General features: G+C 34.0%; 1 protein-coding gene across 2 annotated transcripts in view; it reads right to left on the bottom strand.

The window, feature by feature from the left end:
* Nucleotides 1–19,798, bottom strand: part of LOC136040668 (remodeling and spacing factor 1-like) — a 106,795-nt gene that overhangs the window by 57,574 nt on the left and 29,423 nt on the right. For both annotated transcript variants that reach the window (XM_065724962.1, XM_065724970.1), the window contains exons 4-5: nucleotides 7,125–7,286; nucleotides 4,712–4,843 (exon numbers count right to left, since the gene is read on the bottom strand). In XM_065724962.1, the coding sequence (XP_065581034.1) occupies nucleotides 4,712–4,843; nucleotides 7,125–7,286 (294 nt within the window). The remainder of the gene's footprint in view (nucleotides 1–4,711; nucleotides 4,844–7,124; nucleotides 7,287–19,798) is intronic.

Below are 19,798 nucleotides of genomic sequence, written 5' to 3'. Positions count from 1 at the left end.
GCTTCCGCGTTGCTCTGGTAGTTCCTCGGCACGCTTTCTGTTCTTTCTTTCTCTATCAGCCTCAAGCCTGTTTCCTTGCTGTTCTTTTGATTCCTCGGCACGCTTTCTGTTCTTTCTTTCTCTATCAGCCTCAAGCCTGTTTCCTTGCTGTTCTGTTGATTCCTCGGCACGCTTTCTGTTCTTTCTTTCTCTATCAGCCTCAAGCCTGTTTCCTTGCTGTTCTTTTGATTCCTCGGCACGCTTTCTTTTCTGACTTTCTCTATCAGCAGCAAGTTTTTTGGCATAGACTCTTTGAGCATCTTCATCGGCTTTTGCCATTGTAAGTTCATCAGTCAACACAGAAACATGACGTCACCTGACAGACAGACAGACACACAGACAGACAACTTATTTTTATATATATAGATATATAGATAGATAGATATAAAAATAAGTTGTCTGTCTGTCTGTCAGGTGACGTCATGTTTCTGTGTCGACTGACGTCATGAAGTTAGTTGTCGTCATTTTTGCTATGACGGTGACGTCATTAATGGTATTTAAGACATTTGTTCACGGAAAAATGTTTAATTGTAAAATGACTGAAGAACCTACAATGGCAACAGCCGAGGAAGCTGCTCAAAGAGTTTATGCCAAAAAACTTGCTGCTGATAGAGAAAGTAAGAAAAGAAAGCGTTCCGAGGAATCACAAGAACAGCAAGAAAACAGACTTGCAGCTGATAGAGAAAGTAAGAAAAGAAAGCGTGCCGGGGAATCACAAGAACAGCAAGAAAACAGGCTTGCGGCTAAAGAACGCAAAACCGCGCAGTTAGATGAAAATCCACCTGGACAGCGAGAGTCAAAACATATCAAAACTGAAAATGATAGCAATGATGATTGGGTTTGGGATTTTGACTTGGATAAGGTCATCAATGCCTACCAGATTTAAGTTAAAAAAACAAAGGTTCGTCGATATGTACTTCATAGTGACGCTGAAAAATAAAGAAGAAAAAGAAAACTGAAAAAAGAAAAAAGGTAAAAAACTAAAAAAAAAACTAAAAAGAAAAAACACTCAAAGAGAAATTACAGACCGGGACACAAATGACGACCGAGACAGAGGGAATATAAGTGACGACCGGGAACCTCAAAGAGAAATTACAGACTGGGACACGACCGGGACACAGGGAATATAAATGACGACCGGGACACAGGGACACAACTACAACGGGGACGCCGGGGGCACAGGCGGGATATATAAATGACGACCGGGACACAGGGGTTGTTCGAATAGAAATTACAGACCGGGACACCGGGACACAAATGACGACCGGGACACCGGGACACAGGGAATATAAATGACGACCGGGGCACTCAAAGAGAAATTACAAACTGGGACACCGGGACACAAATGACGACCGGGACACAGGGAATATAAATGACGACCGGGTCACAGGGACACATCATTAGAATAATGAGGTATAGATCTGAATACGGATTGTTTTTCCCATGGACAATTATATGTTGCATGTTCAAGAGTCAGTCAACCTGACAATCTATTTATATGCACAGACAATGGGACAGCGAAGAACGTTGTATATTCGCATGTTTTACGTAGTTAAAAACATATATTTATATCTATCTCTATTCACAGGTGGGACACAGGGACAAAACTACAATGGCACGTAACTAATATGGCGCGTAACGACTTACGCGCGCGGGGGGGCTTGGGGGGGCGCGAAGCGCCCCACCAACTAGGTGTTGGGGTGGCGCGAAACGCCACCCCAACAGCTAGTATATATATAAAAATAAGTTGTTTGTCTGTGGGTCTGTCGAGTGACGTCATGTCATCACGTCGTCATGAAGTTAGTTGTCGTCATGTTTGTTATGACGATGGCGTCATTAAAGGTATTTAAGAAAATCGTTCAAAGACAAATTTTTAATTGTAAGAAGATCGTGGACGGAATAATGTTTAATTGTAAAAGGACTGAAGAACCTACAATGGCAACAGCCGAGGAAGCTGCTCAAAAGACAAATTCTTAATTGTAAAAAGATCGTGGACGGAAAAATGTTTAATTGTAAAATGACTGAAGAACTTACAATGACAACAGCCGAGGAAGCTGCTCAAAGATTCTATGCCAAAAAACTTGCGGCTGATAGAGATAGTAAGAAAAGAAAGCGTGCCGAGGAAAAAATAAAAAGTAAAAAAACTGAAAAATAAAGGAGAAAAACAAAACTAAAAAACTAAAAATAAAAAAAACTAAAAGGTAAAAACTCCAAAAAAACTAAAAAGAAAAAAGAAAAAAAACTAAAAAAAAGGTAAAAACCAAAAAAAAAACTAAAAAGAAAAAAAAGGAGAAAAACAAAAAATTTATTTCATTATATACCAATTCAAAAACGAATGTATATACAGACCGGGACACCGGGACACAAATGACGACCGGGACACAGGGAATATAAATGACGACCGGGACACAGGGACACAACTACAAAGGGGACGCCGCGGGGCACAGGGGGATATATAAATGACGACAGGGACACAGGGAATGTTCGATTAGCAGTCACCATCAACAAAGCTCAAGGGCAATCATTAGAATCATGAGGTATAACTAAAAATACTAAAAAAAAGGTAAAAAACTAAAAACAAAAAAAGACCAATTCAAAAACGAATGTATATACAGACCGGGACACAGGGAATATAAATGACGACCGGGACACAGGGAATATAAATGACGACCGGGACACTCAAAGAGAAATTACAGACTGGGACACCGGGACACAAATGACGACCGGGACACAGGGAAACAACTACAACGGGGACGCCGGGGGCACAGGGGGATATATAAATGACGACGGGGACACAGGGAATGTTCGATTAGCAATCACCATCAAAAAAGCTCAAGGGCAATCATTAGAATAATGAGGTATAGATCTGAATACAGATTGTTTTTCCCATGGACAATTATATATTGCATGTTCAAGAGTCGGTAAACCTGACAATCTATTTATATGCACAGACAATGGGACAGCCAAGAACGTTGTATATTCGCAAGTTTTACATAGTTAAAAATATATATATATCCATCTATATTCACAGGTGGGACACAGGGACACAACTACAATGGTGCGTAACTAATATGGCACGTAACGACTTACGCGCGCGGGGGGGGGGGGCTTGGGGGGCGCGAAGCGCCACCCCAACAGCTAGTACGTAATATTTGCCTCAGTAGTGGTTGTATCGTTTTAAGCGTCTATGATGCAGGCAAAATTACACAAGAAACAAATGATTGACAAGAAAAACCATATGATTGACGTCATATTTATGAGCGCATTCCAAAAGAATAAATTAAATCATCCCCCCCCCAAGAGTGAACGTATCGTTTTTATATCTACAAAGCATATGACATTACAAAAAGAACATAGCTAAGTATAAAATACCAAGTGTAATTATCCTATTTACAAAAGGCGTTTTAAGTACTTTCATAATGCCTAGAGTGAATAGAGGAATTAAATAGAGTAATTAGAATGCCTAGAGGACAAACAAAAACATAGACTATCAAACGTCACAAGACCAATCCAATCTGACCTAAACTGACCAATCCGAGAGGCTAAGGTAAAGGAAATTGAAAAAAAAAGCTAAAGTAATGATAAACGAAAATGAAGATACAGTCAGAATACTTACGTCAGCAAAAATTACAACGAGTCAAAAACAAAAGTAATGAACAAAGGAATATCCAGAGCAAAGATAATCGGCAGCAAGAATTAAAACAAGTCAAAACAAATATGAAAATCAGATAACTATGTGGTTAGAAAATAAATGGCAGCGTGAAAGCGAGTATAACTGGCCACAAAAACAATCTAAATAGGTCAGGAATTTGAGGAAGAATTCGTATTTTCTCAGAACGGTTGTAATGAATCTGTGGTGATGTTATGACATCAAGAAGAGGCTCACGTCTGCGGTTAGAAGACAAGCGACAAAGAGAATCCATATATAGAAGCCTGCCACGTGCCGAGTACCGGGGCCCGGTGGCAAAGAAGGTACGTGCCGAGTGCTCCCAGTACTATATATATATATATATATATATATATATATATATATATATATATATATATGTGTGTGTGTGTGTGTGTGTGTACCCAAACAACTTGTTTCCCAGCTTTCCCTAGTCGTTATATTTTTGATTTAATGTGCTGTTACATAATTCAGTAACAACCATGAATGTTTAAATCCCTATACCCATTGAAATATCTAAGTTAGGCATTGGCATAATTTACATTTTATTCTTTAGTTTCAAGTCACATGGTGGCAAATCAGCAACTTCAGTTGAATTAAAAAATCCTGGCATACATTCGATTCCTTTTTCCTGTTTATCCTTTACAGGCACTAAATAAAACGTTCTTTATTCCGTTGTAACTTTTAAAATATCTAAAGTACTTTATAGCATAATTACCGTGTTATTCTTTAGTTTGCAGTCGCATTTCCGTTTGCAATTTAATGTGATTTGTGCTGCTCTTTTTTCCTTGTCAGGTGAAGATTCAAGGAAAAAGATTTATTACTCATCATTTGTCTCGTAAGATATTTGTCATCTTGTGTAATTTTGGACGTGTCATACATACCAAAAATTAACTCCTCCTACTTGTTTATCCTTCACACTTACTCACACTAAACTAACATGTTCCTCCATTCCATCGTAATGTTACTAAAAAAAGAAAAAGAAGAATAAAAAAAAGAAACTACCTTCAGCACATCTTGAACATCTTCTGCATCTAGCCTGAAGTCGCATAGCATCTGCAAAGTTACCACTTTTGTCCGGAGCGGAAAAAACTGAAAGCTTGAATCGCCTTGAAATGGTATGGAACAGAACGTTTCCTAAATATATGCTTTGTTTCAATTTTGGCAAAGTAACACATATTTCTACAACCCCAAGACATTATAGCAAAAAAACATGTCCTAATGCAGAATATTACCCCAGTCTTAAACATATAGTTAGTAATGAATCAAAGTTTAAGAGAAAGAGAGAGAGGGAGAAAGCGAGAGGGAGAGAGAGAGAGAGAGAGAGAGAGAGAGAGAGACCGCATCCTGGAGGGAGGGGGTTACGAAGTTTGGACCCCCTCAAAACTTTTGCCAGGCTCGTAAAACTGTAACAAAAATGTGTATAAACAAATTTTTGACGCATTTTCAAAGCCTTTTTGTAAACCTTCCTCCCAAAAATAATACCCCCACTCCCGAACAAAAATTTTGGATACGCTTTTGATCCCAAGATCTCTCTTTAAAGCGAGATCTTTATACAAGCATTTTTTCATTCCAACTGCTTCACTAAATATTGTGGTAAACTTACTTATTGTGGACGTTAAGTTAAACTCCTCAAAAAGAACTAAATAAACAGGAATGGTCGAACTAGAGCCCAGATCATCGTTTTCCCTTTGTAAGTAAGACGGCACCAGACCCTTAAGGTCCAAACTGGCGGTGCTGATCTCCGTTTAATTGCCCTTCAGCCAGGAAGTGCAATGGGGGGTTGGGGGCCAACCATTCTGTGCTTTCACACACCCTTCCTGCTTACCTTCTCCAGATTTCTCCATGTACCCATTTAGAGCTGGGTCGATTCTGGCTGAGCTTACAGAATCACGCCACTGACCCCCATCCCAAACTAAATAACTGGTCACAACTGCGATTGAACCCGTGCCCCTTGGACACAGAATTCCCACGTCAGCACGCCAACCACTCAGCCCTTTTTCCCTTTAAACTTTAGAAATTTACCTATTGGAAGCTTATCTCCGTTTAGTCTTTCTTCCAGCTGTTGACAGGTTCTGCCAAAGTAAGAATTTCCCAGAGGAACATGGCACTTCATATACACCACTACCAGGATTAGAATCTGTCTGTCATGCTCAGAATTTAACAAAATCCAGCCTTAAAATGGCTTTCCAAGGATAAATAATATTATTTTCACATAAATTTTTTCCAAATTTGTTGCCAAGTCTAGGGACATTGGATAGTATTGTGAAATTTTTCTTTTCCTTTATGAGGTTGACTGAAGAGTGGGGGATGAGTTCATTATTGTCTTTTTTTTGCTTTTCCTTGTTTTTTCTTCTTCTATAATTTGATCAATAAGTTGAAAAGGACAGCTATTATAGAATTATAACAAAATATAGAATACTATTATATTATAGAATAAAATGTCCTGAGTTCAGATACTACAAGAATGTCTTGACACTTTTTCTTTAATTTTATCAACTAAAGAAATGAACACACCTCTTTTCCAAGAAGGGGTTGTGTGTCTGAGCCATCAGACCCTTTTAGTACAAAGTTTTATAGAATTATGAGCAACTGTTTGATTAGGCTGATAGGAGAGCTTTAACGAAGGTCCTATCCTTGCATATCCTTGCCTACCGGATAGATGCATTAAAATGAAAAGCGCTATGAACGAGAGCATCATTGGTGCAGTTAAGTTAGGGAATGAGATTAACAGCTGGTTTTGTATTAAATCAGGAGATAAACAGGTTTGAGTTTTATCCCCTTTTATTCGGATCATTTGGAGTTCGGGTGAATTCTCAAAGCTCAGAAGTTGTTGTTTTTTTGTCGTCTGAACAAAAATGCTCAGCAGTTTATCCATGAGAACTCAAAGCATGACAAATAGCCCCTTCATAATCAGATACAAGCAAAAATGAAGCATATTTTTTTAGTTTCTCTGAAATTTCATGGTAAATACTAAGTAGAAAATAATCTCAAAATAAAACTCTTTTTTTCAAGATTATATTACTGACACTGCATCAACCATGATCAAAACTTGTTAAGGCATACCATGTTGCATTGACTCATAAATAGTTTCTGATGGAAAACAATCATAAGTTACTTGTTTCAATTATACAATACACTCAATGACAAAGAAAACATGATAGATCTTCAGGGTTCTGGTAAAAAAATTTAAAGGTAGTCCGCAAAGAGCGAACATCTGACAGAAATCAAAGAAATAACACTTAAAAACAAAGCAGGATCATGATATGAATTCATCCAATAGCATATATAAGCCTCCTGATTGTAAAGAAAAAATTAGTTAGATGGAATGCATGGCATATTTTTACAAATAGCAACTACTTTGTGGGAGCTGCTTTTAGAGCACCCTTCAGACTAAGTTGTAATACAAAGATAGAACCTTATTTTTTTGTCGAAACAGCCTTCTTAAATACATTTCATAATTGGACTTGGTAATGGTTTCATTTTCAATGCATCCGCTTAAAAGACGAACAATAAGCTCTTGGAGTAAAGGACTGCCAAGGTCTTCCACGCTATCTGTCAATAATGCCTCTTCCAGCTCCTGTAAAATTCACACTGATTATTATGCATATCTATTTGTATAATATTAATAAATAGTTAGACTATACGATTAGTTACACTCAGGCTTTTAGACAGTTTAGAGGGTGTAAGCCTTACTTCTATTTGTGGTAATCTCTGATCTTTCTAAGTTCAAGTTGATTCATTAAAAGTTGTTTTTGTTGGTTAAGGACGAATTATTAAATGGCTATATTTCTGTTTGTCTTCGGGTGATTTCAGCTTTTCTTTGAAAAGTTTCTAATTTATTTCTGTGTGTTTTAAATTGACATTTTATTTTGTTAATAAAAAATTAATTGGAAAGTTATTTCTTTGGATTTTCTGCTTAAGAGATTAGATTTTGGCTAGCTTTTTATGCATTGTACAAAATATAGACTTGAAATTTGCATTATTTCTTGCCGTCGACAGGGCTGATGCCATCTTGACAATCGTTCTCTTACGACGATGAATACAGACGAACATTGATTGTTCATTTAAAAAATGAGAACCATGCTGTATTACATTTCGTTTTATGTTTTTTTTTTTTTGTAAATTAGTTCAGCTCATTTATTGAGAATGTTTCAATTTTGATGCTTAAAAAAAGGATGGCAAGATCCAATGGAATCAGATAATTTTCTAGAATCAGAAAAATCAATTATCCTTGGTATTTTCTTGGTATAAGCTCTCATTGTCCCCTTCCTAGTCAACTTTTGTCTAATATGTCCTCAGAATTTCATCTGAGCCCCTTTAGTTTCTAATTTCCGTTCTCAAGGTATCGCAGATAGGGTATTTGGATTATCAGGATGCATGTATTGTCTTTCGATTAGGCTCCACTCTTCCCCCGAGGTGACAATTCAGCGTCCAGTTGCCTCCACTTCGTTTCAACTTTCGTTTCAACCTTCAATTTAATATCCTAAGTTGTTCTTGATATTGTACATATACACCATATTGACAACCTGGCAGCACAGGATGTCTTATGATCTATCTAGCCTTTTAGCTGCACATATACTATACGTATTTTGGTATTTTTAGTGCAAAAAAGTTATTTATCAATGGAGTTAAAACGATAATTTGTTAACCATCATTCCCCCTACCCCGAAGGACAAATTTCTCCCTTGACCAATCCGCCCTTTTCCTTTCTCCAACGGTGCTTGAAAGTTTTGACTTCATCCTACAAGTCATTCCCAAGATATTACAGAGATGATATTACAAAGACAAAAAAATAGATAGTCCTTCGATCTACCTCCCCTCCCCAGGGTCAAACATATAGCCCCACCACACACTTGAATACTCCCTCAAAGTTGAAGCTCAATCATAATATGAACACTGAATTTGAAACACTGAACATAATATGAAAATTCAAATGCACATACCGTTTTTTTTTTTTTTTTTTTTTATTTACTCAGGTACGCGGGTCGTCTCCAGATTACGCTTTTAAGAAAAACTAGTAATCTCGGCCTAGTGAATGAATAGTAATAACTCAACCAAACATTCCGAGCTAATCTGATACCGAGATATTTCGACCTTTTGATCGGATATCTTCTGGTATGTGGGGGCCAGGTTGGAAAAAGAGCGCCAGGAGCAGGACTTATTGTCCTCTAATCACTTTCGACTCTTAAAAGAAACTGGAAGTTTTAATATCCCTTTAAATGACCCATTTCTGTTCTGAAAATATTACGGATATCCTGGATATGGTTTGTTACATAGACAGCAAAGATTCCACTGAATACCCATAGCCATTTCTGAGATATTGCAGATATATCCTTTTGAACATCTGAATGCTTAAAGTGCTTTTTAATTAATTAAATATTCCATGAATGTTTCAAAGGAACATCCTTAGCTGTATATGAGATATTGTGGATACACCGAAACATTCCATACATGTACACCATAAATATTGTAGATACACACCTAAGCATCCCCCTAAACATTCCATGAAAGTCTTAAATTAATGCCCCTGGCCATTCTATAGAAATGGAACGATTTAATTGAATATTGATTTAGTTCGATACCCCCTCAACATTCCCAGAAGCTTCAGCTTAAAACCGATAGCCATACCTGAGATATTGAAGATACACCCTTCAGACAACCTTGTTGCACATGGGGTATTTTAATTTAATTCAACATTGCTTGAAAGTTTTAACTTAATAGTCTCAACCTTTCCTGAGATATTGCAGATTCGACATTTTGACAACCAGAACGCACATAGGGTCTTTTGATCTAGTTCAACAACGCCTGCAGATTTCACTTTTAATTCTTAAAAAGGCCATCTAAAACTATAGATTTCCAATCAAATGAGCCCCCTCCAAAGTTTCTACGACCGCTCCCACCATGCTAAGTGACCGGGTCAAAACAAAGAAAAATTACAAATTGAAGCCAAGTCGCTTTCTGCTTTGATTGATAAATAAATATAAAAAAAAATCAACAAGAGTTAACTGTTTGTGGCACCAGTACTAAGTTTTTCCTTTGAACAAACTGAATCTCTGGCTCCTTAAAATGGCGTAAGATAGCTACATTCTGTCCGATCTAACTAGATACCTCAATAATAGCCCAGTAAAAGAATGATTTGATATTAAACCAATTGCAAGAGATATGATTCCCAAAAATACTTAGTAAGAAAATGCCCAGATTCCAAATACGATGATTGACACTATCATTTTCGGAAACGAAGTTTTTAGGGGGGAGGGGGGAAAGGCGAAAAAAAGACAAACACGAGTGTGTAGTCAGTTCTATTCGGATTTTTTTCTCAATATAAGTAGATTGGTCGCAAGTGGTAAGGCCTGGGATAAATTGGTTTAACGAGATGGATATTCTGCGGTTAAATTTTTCAATGTTTTTTTTTTAATATTTGTTATTGCATTCCATATCATTCTACAGAATTCGTCCTCGAGAACTAAGCTAAGATCTTAATTCTTACTAATTTCTACTATCAAAACCAATCCAAATATAATTGCAGAAAGCAATACAAAAAAAAAATATCGTACGTATTTCGTGCCTTGGCACGTGCCACATGCCCAAGTACATTTCAGTCTGTTTTCTTACAAGAATAACGAAGGTTCAAGACCTAGAGGGGACACGTAGATACTGTGGGTAAAGCCGTATGTATGGGATGGCACTTTTCCTTCTCTAGTCACCAATCAAACCCCAGAAAAATTCGCAGGGAACAGAACGTCGAAAGTCACGTGTAATCGTTTTCTTCTTCTTCTTCTGAAAATCATCACTGAGAATCGAAAACGAAAGCAGGTTTTGTCTGACACTTCCCTCATCATTATTTTCTTGATGTCATTCAATTTGCTAAATTTTTTTTCTGTTACACTTTTGTTGAAACTTCCAAATAATTCATCTTTATTTCAATATCTCGTGATGTCACAGTTCTATTTTTTTGTCAAACATGACAAAACTGGGAGGGATTATTCCCCTTCTGTCTGCAATTTATTCTGAGGGTACAATTAGTAAATGACCCAAATCAGAGGTGAGCAGCCGGTAAAACTGTCCTGCACTCACTAAGCAATACAAAATTAACGAAAGAAAAACTGCACAAAAAAATAAAACAAACACAATAAGAAGACCAATTTTGTTTGGCTTCTGGGAATTGCAGGCACTCGAGTTACCTATTCCCGACATGTTTCGAACCTATAGGCCAGTCAGTAATAATACGGCTCTTGCTAGTCGGAACGACTAGCGAGAGTCGACCTTATGATCTTATCACACTTAACTTCGGCATAAGATCACACTCCCAGTAAAAAAAATTCAAACTATTATCCACGAGGAAACCAATAATAATTTTATTTAGGCACCATTCATCTTTTATGTTCATTTATCTGGTAAACTTTAGTTGGGTGTAAGTTATCTGCAAGCGTGGGTTTCTGCTCTTATGCCTGGTTCTGTGCTTGAACCATCAAAAACAAAGGAAACGTTATAAAGGTACTCATGACACAATCTGCGCAATTTAGCAAGTGTATTTCTGTATCTATATATACAAAAATAAGTTGTAAAATTACAGTTGAAATTACAGACTGGGACACTGGAACACAAATGACGACCGGGATACTGGGAATATAAATGACGACCGGGACACAGGGACACAACTACAACGGGGATGCCGGGGGCACAGGGGTATATATAAATGACGACGGGGACACAGGGAATGTTCGATTAGCAATCACCATCAACAAAGCTCAAGGGGCAATCATTAGAATAATGAAGTACAGATCTGAATACGGATTGTTTTTCCCATGGGCAATTTGATGTTGCATGTTCAAGAGTCGGTAAACCTGACAATCTATTTATATGCACAGACAATGGGACATCGAAGAATGTTGTATATTCGCAAGTTTTACGTAGTTAAAAACATATATATATATATATCTATCTATATTCACAGGTGGGACACAGGGACACAACTACAATGGCACGTAACGACTTACACGCGCGGGGGGGCTTGGGGGGCGCGAAGCGCCACCCCAACAGCTAGTATATATATATATATATATATATATATATATATATATATATATATATATATATATATATATATATATATATATATATATATATATATATATATATATATATATATCTATATATATAAAAATAAGTTGTCTGTGGATGGATGGATGGATGGATGTGTCAGGTGACGTCACCTGAAAAAACTGGATCAGGTGACGTCAAAACTGAAAAAACTAAAAAAAGGCAAAAACTACAAAAAAAACTAAAAACTAATAAAAAAAATAAAAAAGCTAAAAAACTAAAAAAACTATAAAGGTAAAAACCAATAAAAAACTAAAAAAAAAACTGAAAAAACTAAAAAAAGGCAAAAACTACAAAAAAAACTAAAAACTAATAAAAAAAGTAAAAAAGCTAAAAAACTAAAAAAACTAAAAAAAGGAAAAAAACTAAAAAAAATAAAAAAAAAAAAAAAATAAAAAAAAGGAAAAAACTGAAAAATAAGCTAAAATAAAGGTAAAAACCAATAAAAAACTAAAAAAAAAAAGGAAAAAACTAATAAATGACGACACTCAAAGAGAAAAAAAAGGCAAAAACTACAAAAAAAACTAAAAACTAATAAAAAAAATAAAAAAGCTAAAAAACTAAAAAAACTAAAAAAAGGCAAAAACTACAAAAAAAACTAAAAACTAATAAAAAAGCTAAAAAACTAAAAAAACTAAAAAAAAGGCAAAAACTACAAAAAAACTAAAAACTAATAAAAAAAATAAAAAAGCTAAAAAACTAAAAAAAACTAAAAAAACTAAAAAAAGGTAAAAAACTAAAAAAACTAAAAACTAAAAAAAACTAAAAAAGGTAAAAACTAAAAGAACTAAAAAAGAAAAAAATAAATGACGACACTCAAAGAGAAAGCGACCAGGACAAAAGGAATGTTCGATTAGCAATCAACAAAGCACCGGGACACAGGGAGTATAAATGACGACCCGGGGGAAACAGGGGGATATAAATGACGACCGGGACAAAAAAACTAAAAAGAAAAAAAAACTAAAAACTAATAAAAAAACTAAAAAATCTAAAAATCTAAATAAGCTAAAAAAGAAAAAAAAAGGAAAAAAATAAAGGAGAAAAACAAAACTAAAAAACGAATGTATATACAGACCGGGACACCGGGATACAAATGACGACCGGGACCCGGGACACAGGGAATATAAATGACGACCGGGACACAGGGACACAACTCCGGTACACCGGGATACAAATGACGACCGGGACACAGGGAATATAAATGACGACCGGGACACAGGGACACAACTACAACGGGGACACCGGGGGAAACAGGGGGATATAAATGACGACCGGGACAAAAAAACTAAAAAGAAAAAAAAACTAAAAACTAATAAAAAAACTAAAAAATCTAAAAATCTAAATAAGCTAAAAAAGAAAAAAAAAGGAAAAAAATAAAGGAGAAAAACAAAACTAAAAAACGAATGTATATACAGACCGGGACACCGGGATACAAATGACGACCGGGACCCGGGACACAGGGAATATAAATGACGACCGGGACACAGGGACACAACTACAACGGGGACACCGGGGGAAACAGGGGGATGTAAATGACGACCGGGACACCGGGACAGGGAATGGTCGATTAGCAATCACCATCAACAAAGCTCAAGGGCAATCATTAGAATCATGAGGTATAGATCTGAATACAGATTGTTTTCCCATGGACCATTATATGTTGCATGTTCAAGAGTCGGTAAACCTGACAATCTATTTATATGCAAAGACAATGGGACAGCAAAGAATGTTGTATATTCGCAAGTTTTACGTAGTTAAAACCATATATATATATCTATCTATATTCACAGGTGGGACATAGGGACACAACTACAATGGCGCGTAACTATTATGGCGCGTAACGACTTACGCGCGCGGGGGGGCTTGGGGGGGGGCGCGAAGCGCCACCCCAACAGCTAGTATATATATATATATATATATATATATATATATATATATATATATATATATATATATATATATATCTATATATATAAAAATAAGTTGTCTGTGGATGGATGGATGGATGGATGTGTGGATGGATGTGTCAGGTGACGTCACCTGAAAAAACTGGATTAGGTGACGTCAAAACTGAAAAAACTAAAAAAAGGCAAAAACTACAAAAAAAAACTAAAAACTAATAAAAAAAATAAAAAAGCTAAAAAACTAAAAAAACTATAAAGGTAAAAACCAATAAAAAACTAAAAAAAAAACTGAAAAAACTAAAAAAAGGCAAAAACTACAAAAAAAAACTAAAAACTAATAAAAAAAAGTAAAAAAGCTAAAAAACTAAAAAAACTAAAAAAACTAAAAAAAGGTAAAAAACTAAAAAAAATAAAAAATAAAAAAAAACTAAAAAAAAGGAAAAAACTGAAAAATAAGCTAAAATAAAGGTAAAAACCAATAAAAAACTAAAAAAAAAAGGAAAAAACTAATAAATGACGACACTCAAAGAGAAAGCGACCAGGACAAAAAACTAAAAAAAAAGGCAAAAACTACAAAAAAACTAAAAACTAATAAAAAAAATAAAAAAGCTAAAAAACTAAAAAAACTAAAAAAAGGTAAAAAACTAAAAAAACTAAAAACTAAAAAAAAAACTAAAAAAGGTAAAAACTAAAAGAACTAAAAAAGAAAAAAATAAATGACGACACTCAAAGAGAAAGCGACCAGGACAAAAGGAATGTTCGATTAGCAATCAACAAAGCACCGGGACACAGGGAGTATAAATGACGACCAGGACACAAGTAAAAAAAAAAATTAACAAAACTAAAAAGAAGGTAAAAACTACAAAAAAACTAAAAAGAAAAAAAAACTAAAAACTAATAAAAAAACTAAAAAATCTAAAAATCTAAATAAACTAAAAAAGAAAAAAAAAGGAAAAAAATAAAGGAGAAAAACAAAACTAAAAAACGAATGTATATACAGACCGGTACACCGGGATACAAATGACGACCGGGACACAGGGAATATAAATAACGACCGGGACACAGGGACACAACTACAACGGGGACACCGGGGGAAACAGGGGGATATAAATGACGACCGGGACAAAAAAACTAAAAAGAAATAAAAACTAAAAACTAATAAAAAAAACTAAAAAATCTAAAAATCTAAATAAGCTAAAAAAGAAAAAAAAGGAAAAAAATAAAGGAGAAAAACAAAACTAAAAAACGAATGTATATACAGACCGGGACACCGGGATACAAATGATGACCGGGACGCGGGACACAGGGAATATAAATGACGACCGGGACACAGGGACACAACTACAACGGGGACACCGGGGGAAACAGGGGGATAACCTGACAATCTATTTATATGCAAAGACAATGGGACAGCAAAGAATGTTGTATATTCGCAAGTTTTACGTAGTTAAAACCATATATATATATCTATCTATATTCACAGGTGGGACATAGGGACACAACTACAATGGCGCGTAACTATTATGGCGCGTAACGACTTACGCGCGCGGGGGGGCTTGGGGGGGGCGCGAAGCGCCCCCACCAACTAGGTGTTGGGGTGGCGCGAAGCGCCACCCCAACAGCTAGTATATATATATATATATATATATATATATATATATATATATATATCTATATAAAAACTAGCTGTTGGGGTGGCGCTTCGCGCCACCCCAACACCTAGTTGGTGGGGGCGCTTCGCGCCCCCCCCAAGCCCCCCCGCGCGCGTAAGTCGTTACGCGCCATAATAGTTACGCGCCATTGTAGTTGTGTCCCTATGTCCCACCTGTGAATATAGATAGATATATATATATGGTTTTAACTACGTAAAACTTGCGAATATACAACATTCTTTGCTGTCCCATTGTCTTTGCATATAAATAGATTGTCAGGTTTACCGACTCTTGAACATGCAACATATAATGGTCCATGGGAAAACAATCTGTATTCAGATCTATACCTCATGATTCTAATGATTGCCCTTGAGCTTTGTTGATGGTGATTGCTAATCGACCATTCCCTGTCCCGGTGTCCCGGTCGTCATTTACATCCCCCTGTTTCCCCCGGTGTCCCCGTTGTAGTTGTGTCCCTGTGTCCCGGTCGTCATTTATATTCCCTGTGTCCCGGGTCCCGGTCGTCATTTGTATCCCGGTGTCCCGGTCTGTATATACATTCGTTTTTTAGTTTTGTTTTTCTCCTTTATTTTTTTCCTTTTTTTTTCTTTTTTAGCTTATTTAGATTTTTAGATTTTTTAGTTTTTTTATTAGTTTTTAGTTTTTTTTTCTTTTTAGTTTTTTTGTCCCGGTCGTCATTTATATCCCCCTGTTTCCCCCGGTGTCCCCGTTGTAGTTGTGTCCCTGTGTCCCGGTCGTCATTTATATTCCCTGTGTCCCGGTCGTCATTTGTATCCCGGTGTACCGGTCTGTATATACATTCGTTTTTTAGTTTTGTTTTTCTCCTTTATTTTTTTCCTTTTTTTTTCTTTTTTTTATACTCCCTGTGTCCCGGTGCTTTGTTGATTGCTAATCGAACATTCCTTTTGTCCTGGTCGCTTTCTCTTTGAGTGTCGTCATTTATTTTTTTCTTTTTTAGTTCTTTTAGTTTTTACCTTTTTTAGTTTTTTTTAGTTTTTAGTTTTTTTAGTTTTTTACCTTTTTTTAGTTTTTTTAGTTTTTTTAGTTTTTTAGCTTTTTTATTTTTTTTATTAGTTTTTAGTTTTTTTGTAGTTTTTGCCTTTTTTTTAGTTTTTTTAGTTTTTTAGCTTTTTTATTAGTTTTTAGTTTTTTTTGTAGTTTTTGCCTTTTTTTAGTTTTTTTTAGTTTTTTAGCTTTTTTATTTTTTTTATTAGTTTTTAGTTTTTTTTGTAGTTTTTGCCTTTTTTTCTCTTTGAGTGTCGTCATTTATTAGTTTTTGCCTTTTTTTCTCTTTGAGTGTCGTCATTTATTAGTTTTTTCCTTTTTTTTTTAGTTTTTTATTGGTTTTTACCTTTATTTTAGCTTATTTTTCAGTTTTTTCCTTTTTTTTAGTTTTTTTTTATTTTTTATTTTTTTTAGTTTTTTACCTTTTTTTAGTTTTTTTAGTTTTTTTAGTTTTTTAGCTTTTTTACTTTTTTTATTAGTTTTTAGTTTTTTTTTGTAGTTTTTGCCTTTTTTTAGTTTTTTCAGTTTTTTTTTAGTTTTTTTTTGTAGTTTTTGCCTTTTTTTAGTTTTTTTAGTTTTTTAGCTTTTTTATTTTTTTTATTAGTTTTTAGTTTTTTTTGTAGTTTTTGCCTTTTTTAGTTTTTTCAGTTTTGACGTCACCTGATCCAGTTTTTTCAGGTGACGTCACCTGACACATCCATCCACACATCCATCCACAACTTATTTTTATATATATAGATAAGTTGTCTGTGGATCTGTGGATCAGGTGACGTCACCTGAAAAAACTGGATCAGGTGACGTCAAAACTGAAAAAACTAAAAAAAGGCAAAAACTACAAACTAATAAAAAAAATAAAAAAGCTAAAAAACTAAAAAAACTAAAAAAAGGCAAAAACTACAAAAAAAACTAAAAACTAATAAAAAAGCTAAAAAACTAAAAAAACTAAAAAAAGGCAAAAACTACAAAAAAAACTAAAAACTAATAAAAAAAATAAAAAAGCTAAAAAACTAAAAAAACTAAAAAAGGTAAAAAACTAAAAAAACTAACTACAAAAAAAAACTAAAAACTAATAAAAAAAATAAAAAAGCTAAAAAACTAAAAAAACTAAAAAAAGGCAAATACTACAAAAAAAACTAAAAACTAATAAAAAAGCTAAAAAACTAAAAAAACTAAAAAAAGGCAAAAACTACAAAAAAAACTAAAAACTAATAAAAAAAATAAAAAAGCTAAAAAACTAAAAAAACTAAAAAAAACTAAAAAAAGGTAAAAAACTAAAAAAACTAAAAACTAAAAAAAACTAAAAAAAAGGAAAAAACTGAAAAATAAGCTAAAATAAAGGTAAAAACCAATAAAAAACTAAAAAAAACTGAAAAAACTAAAAAAAGGCAAAAACTACAAAAAAAACTAAAAACTAATAAAAAAAGTAAAAAAGCTAAAAAACTAAAAAAACTAAAAAAACTAAAAAAAGGTAAAAAGCTAAAAAAAATAAAAAATAAAAAAAAACTAAAAAAAAGGAAAAAACTGAAAAATAAGCTAAAATAAAGGTAAAAACCAATAAAAAACTAAAAAGAAAAAAAGGAAAAAACTAAAAAAAATTTTCATCTAAAAAACTAAAAAAAACTAAAAAAGGTAAAAACTAAAAGAACTAAAAAAAGAAAAAAATAAATGACGACACTCAAAGAGAAAGCGACCAGGACAAAAGGAATGTTCGATTAGCAATCAACAAAGCACCGGGACACAGGGAGTATAAATGACGACCAGGACATAAGTAAAAAAAAAAACTAACAAAACTAAAAAGAAGGTAAAAACTACAAAAAAACTAAAAAGAAAAAAAAACTAAAAACTAATAAAAAAACTAAAAATCTAAAAATCTAAATAAACTAAAAAAGAAAAAAAAAGGAAAAAAATAAAGGAGAAAAACAAAACTAAAAAACGAATGTATATACAGACCGGGACACCGGGATACAAATGACGACCGGGACACAGGGAATATAAATGACGACCGGGACACAGGGACACAACTACAACGGGGACACCGGGGGAAACAGGGGGATATAAATGACGACCGGGACACCGGGACAGGGAATGGTCGATTAGCAATCACCATCAACAAAGCTCAAGGGCAATCATTAGAATCATGAGGTATAGATCTGAATACAGATTGTTTTCCCATGGACCATTATATGTTGCATGTTCAAGAGTCGGTAAACCTGACAATCTATTTGGATCAGGTGACGTCACCTGAAAAAACTGGATCAGGTGACGTCAAAACTGAAAAAACTAAAAAAAGGCAAAAACTACAAAAAACACTAAAAACTAATAAAAAAAATAAAAAAGCTAAAAAACTAAAAAAAGGCAAAAACTACAAAAAAACTAAAAACTAATAAAAAAGCTAAAAAACTAAAAAAACTAAAAAAAGGCAAAAACTACAAAAAAAAACTAAAAACTAATAAAAAAAATAAAAAAGCTAAAAAACTAAAAAAACTAAAAAAAAGGTAAAAAACTAAAAAAAACTAACTACAAAAAAACTAAAAACTAATAAAAAAAATAAAAAAGCTAAAAAACTGAAAAATAAGCTAACATAAAGGTAAAAACCAATAAAAAACTAAAAAAAACTGAAAAAACTAAAAAAAGGCAAAAACTATAAAAAAAACTAAAAACTAATAAAAAAATAAAAAAGCTAAAAAACTAAAAAAACTAAAAAAACTAAAAAAAGGTAAAAAACTAAAAAAACTAAAAACTAAAAAAAAACTAAAAAAAAGGAAAAAACTGAAAAATAAACTAAAATAAAGGTAAAAACCAATAAAAAACTAAAAAGAAAAAAAGGAAAAAACTAAAAAAAATTTTCATCTAAAAAACTAAAAAAAACTAAAAAAGGTAAAAACTAAAAGAACTAAAAAAGAAAAAAATAAATGACGACACTCAAAGAGAAAGCGACCAGGACAAAAGGAATGTTCGATTAGCAATCAACAAAGCACCGGGACACAGGGAGTATAAATGACGACCAGGACATAAGTAAAAAAAAAAAACTAACAAAACTAAAAAGAAGGTAAAAACTACAAAAAAACTAAAAAGAAAAAAAAACTAAAAACTAATAAAAAAACTAAAAAATCTAAAAATCTAAATAAACTAAAAAAGAAAAAAAAGGAAAAAAATAAAGGAGAAAAACAAAACTAAAAAACGAATGTATATACAGACCGGGACACCGGGATACAAATGACGACCGGGACACAGGGAATATAAATGACGACCGGGACACAGGGACACAACTACAACGGGGACACCGGGGGAAACAGGGGGATATAAATGACGACCGGGACACCGGGGCAGGGAATGGTCGATTAGCAATCACCATCAACAAAGCTCAAGGGCAATCATTAGAATCATGAGGTATAGATCTGAATACA

Source organism: Artemia franciscana, chromosome 2 (genome assembly GCF_032884065.1).
Source record: "Artemia franciscana chromosome 2, ASM3288406v1, whole genome shotgun sequence".
Lineage (NCBI taxonomy): Eukaryota > Metazoa > Arthropoda > Branchiopoda > Anostraca > Artemiidae > Artemia > Artemia franciscana.
This window is presented reverse-complemented; position numbering and strand designations above follow the sequence as displayed.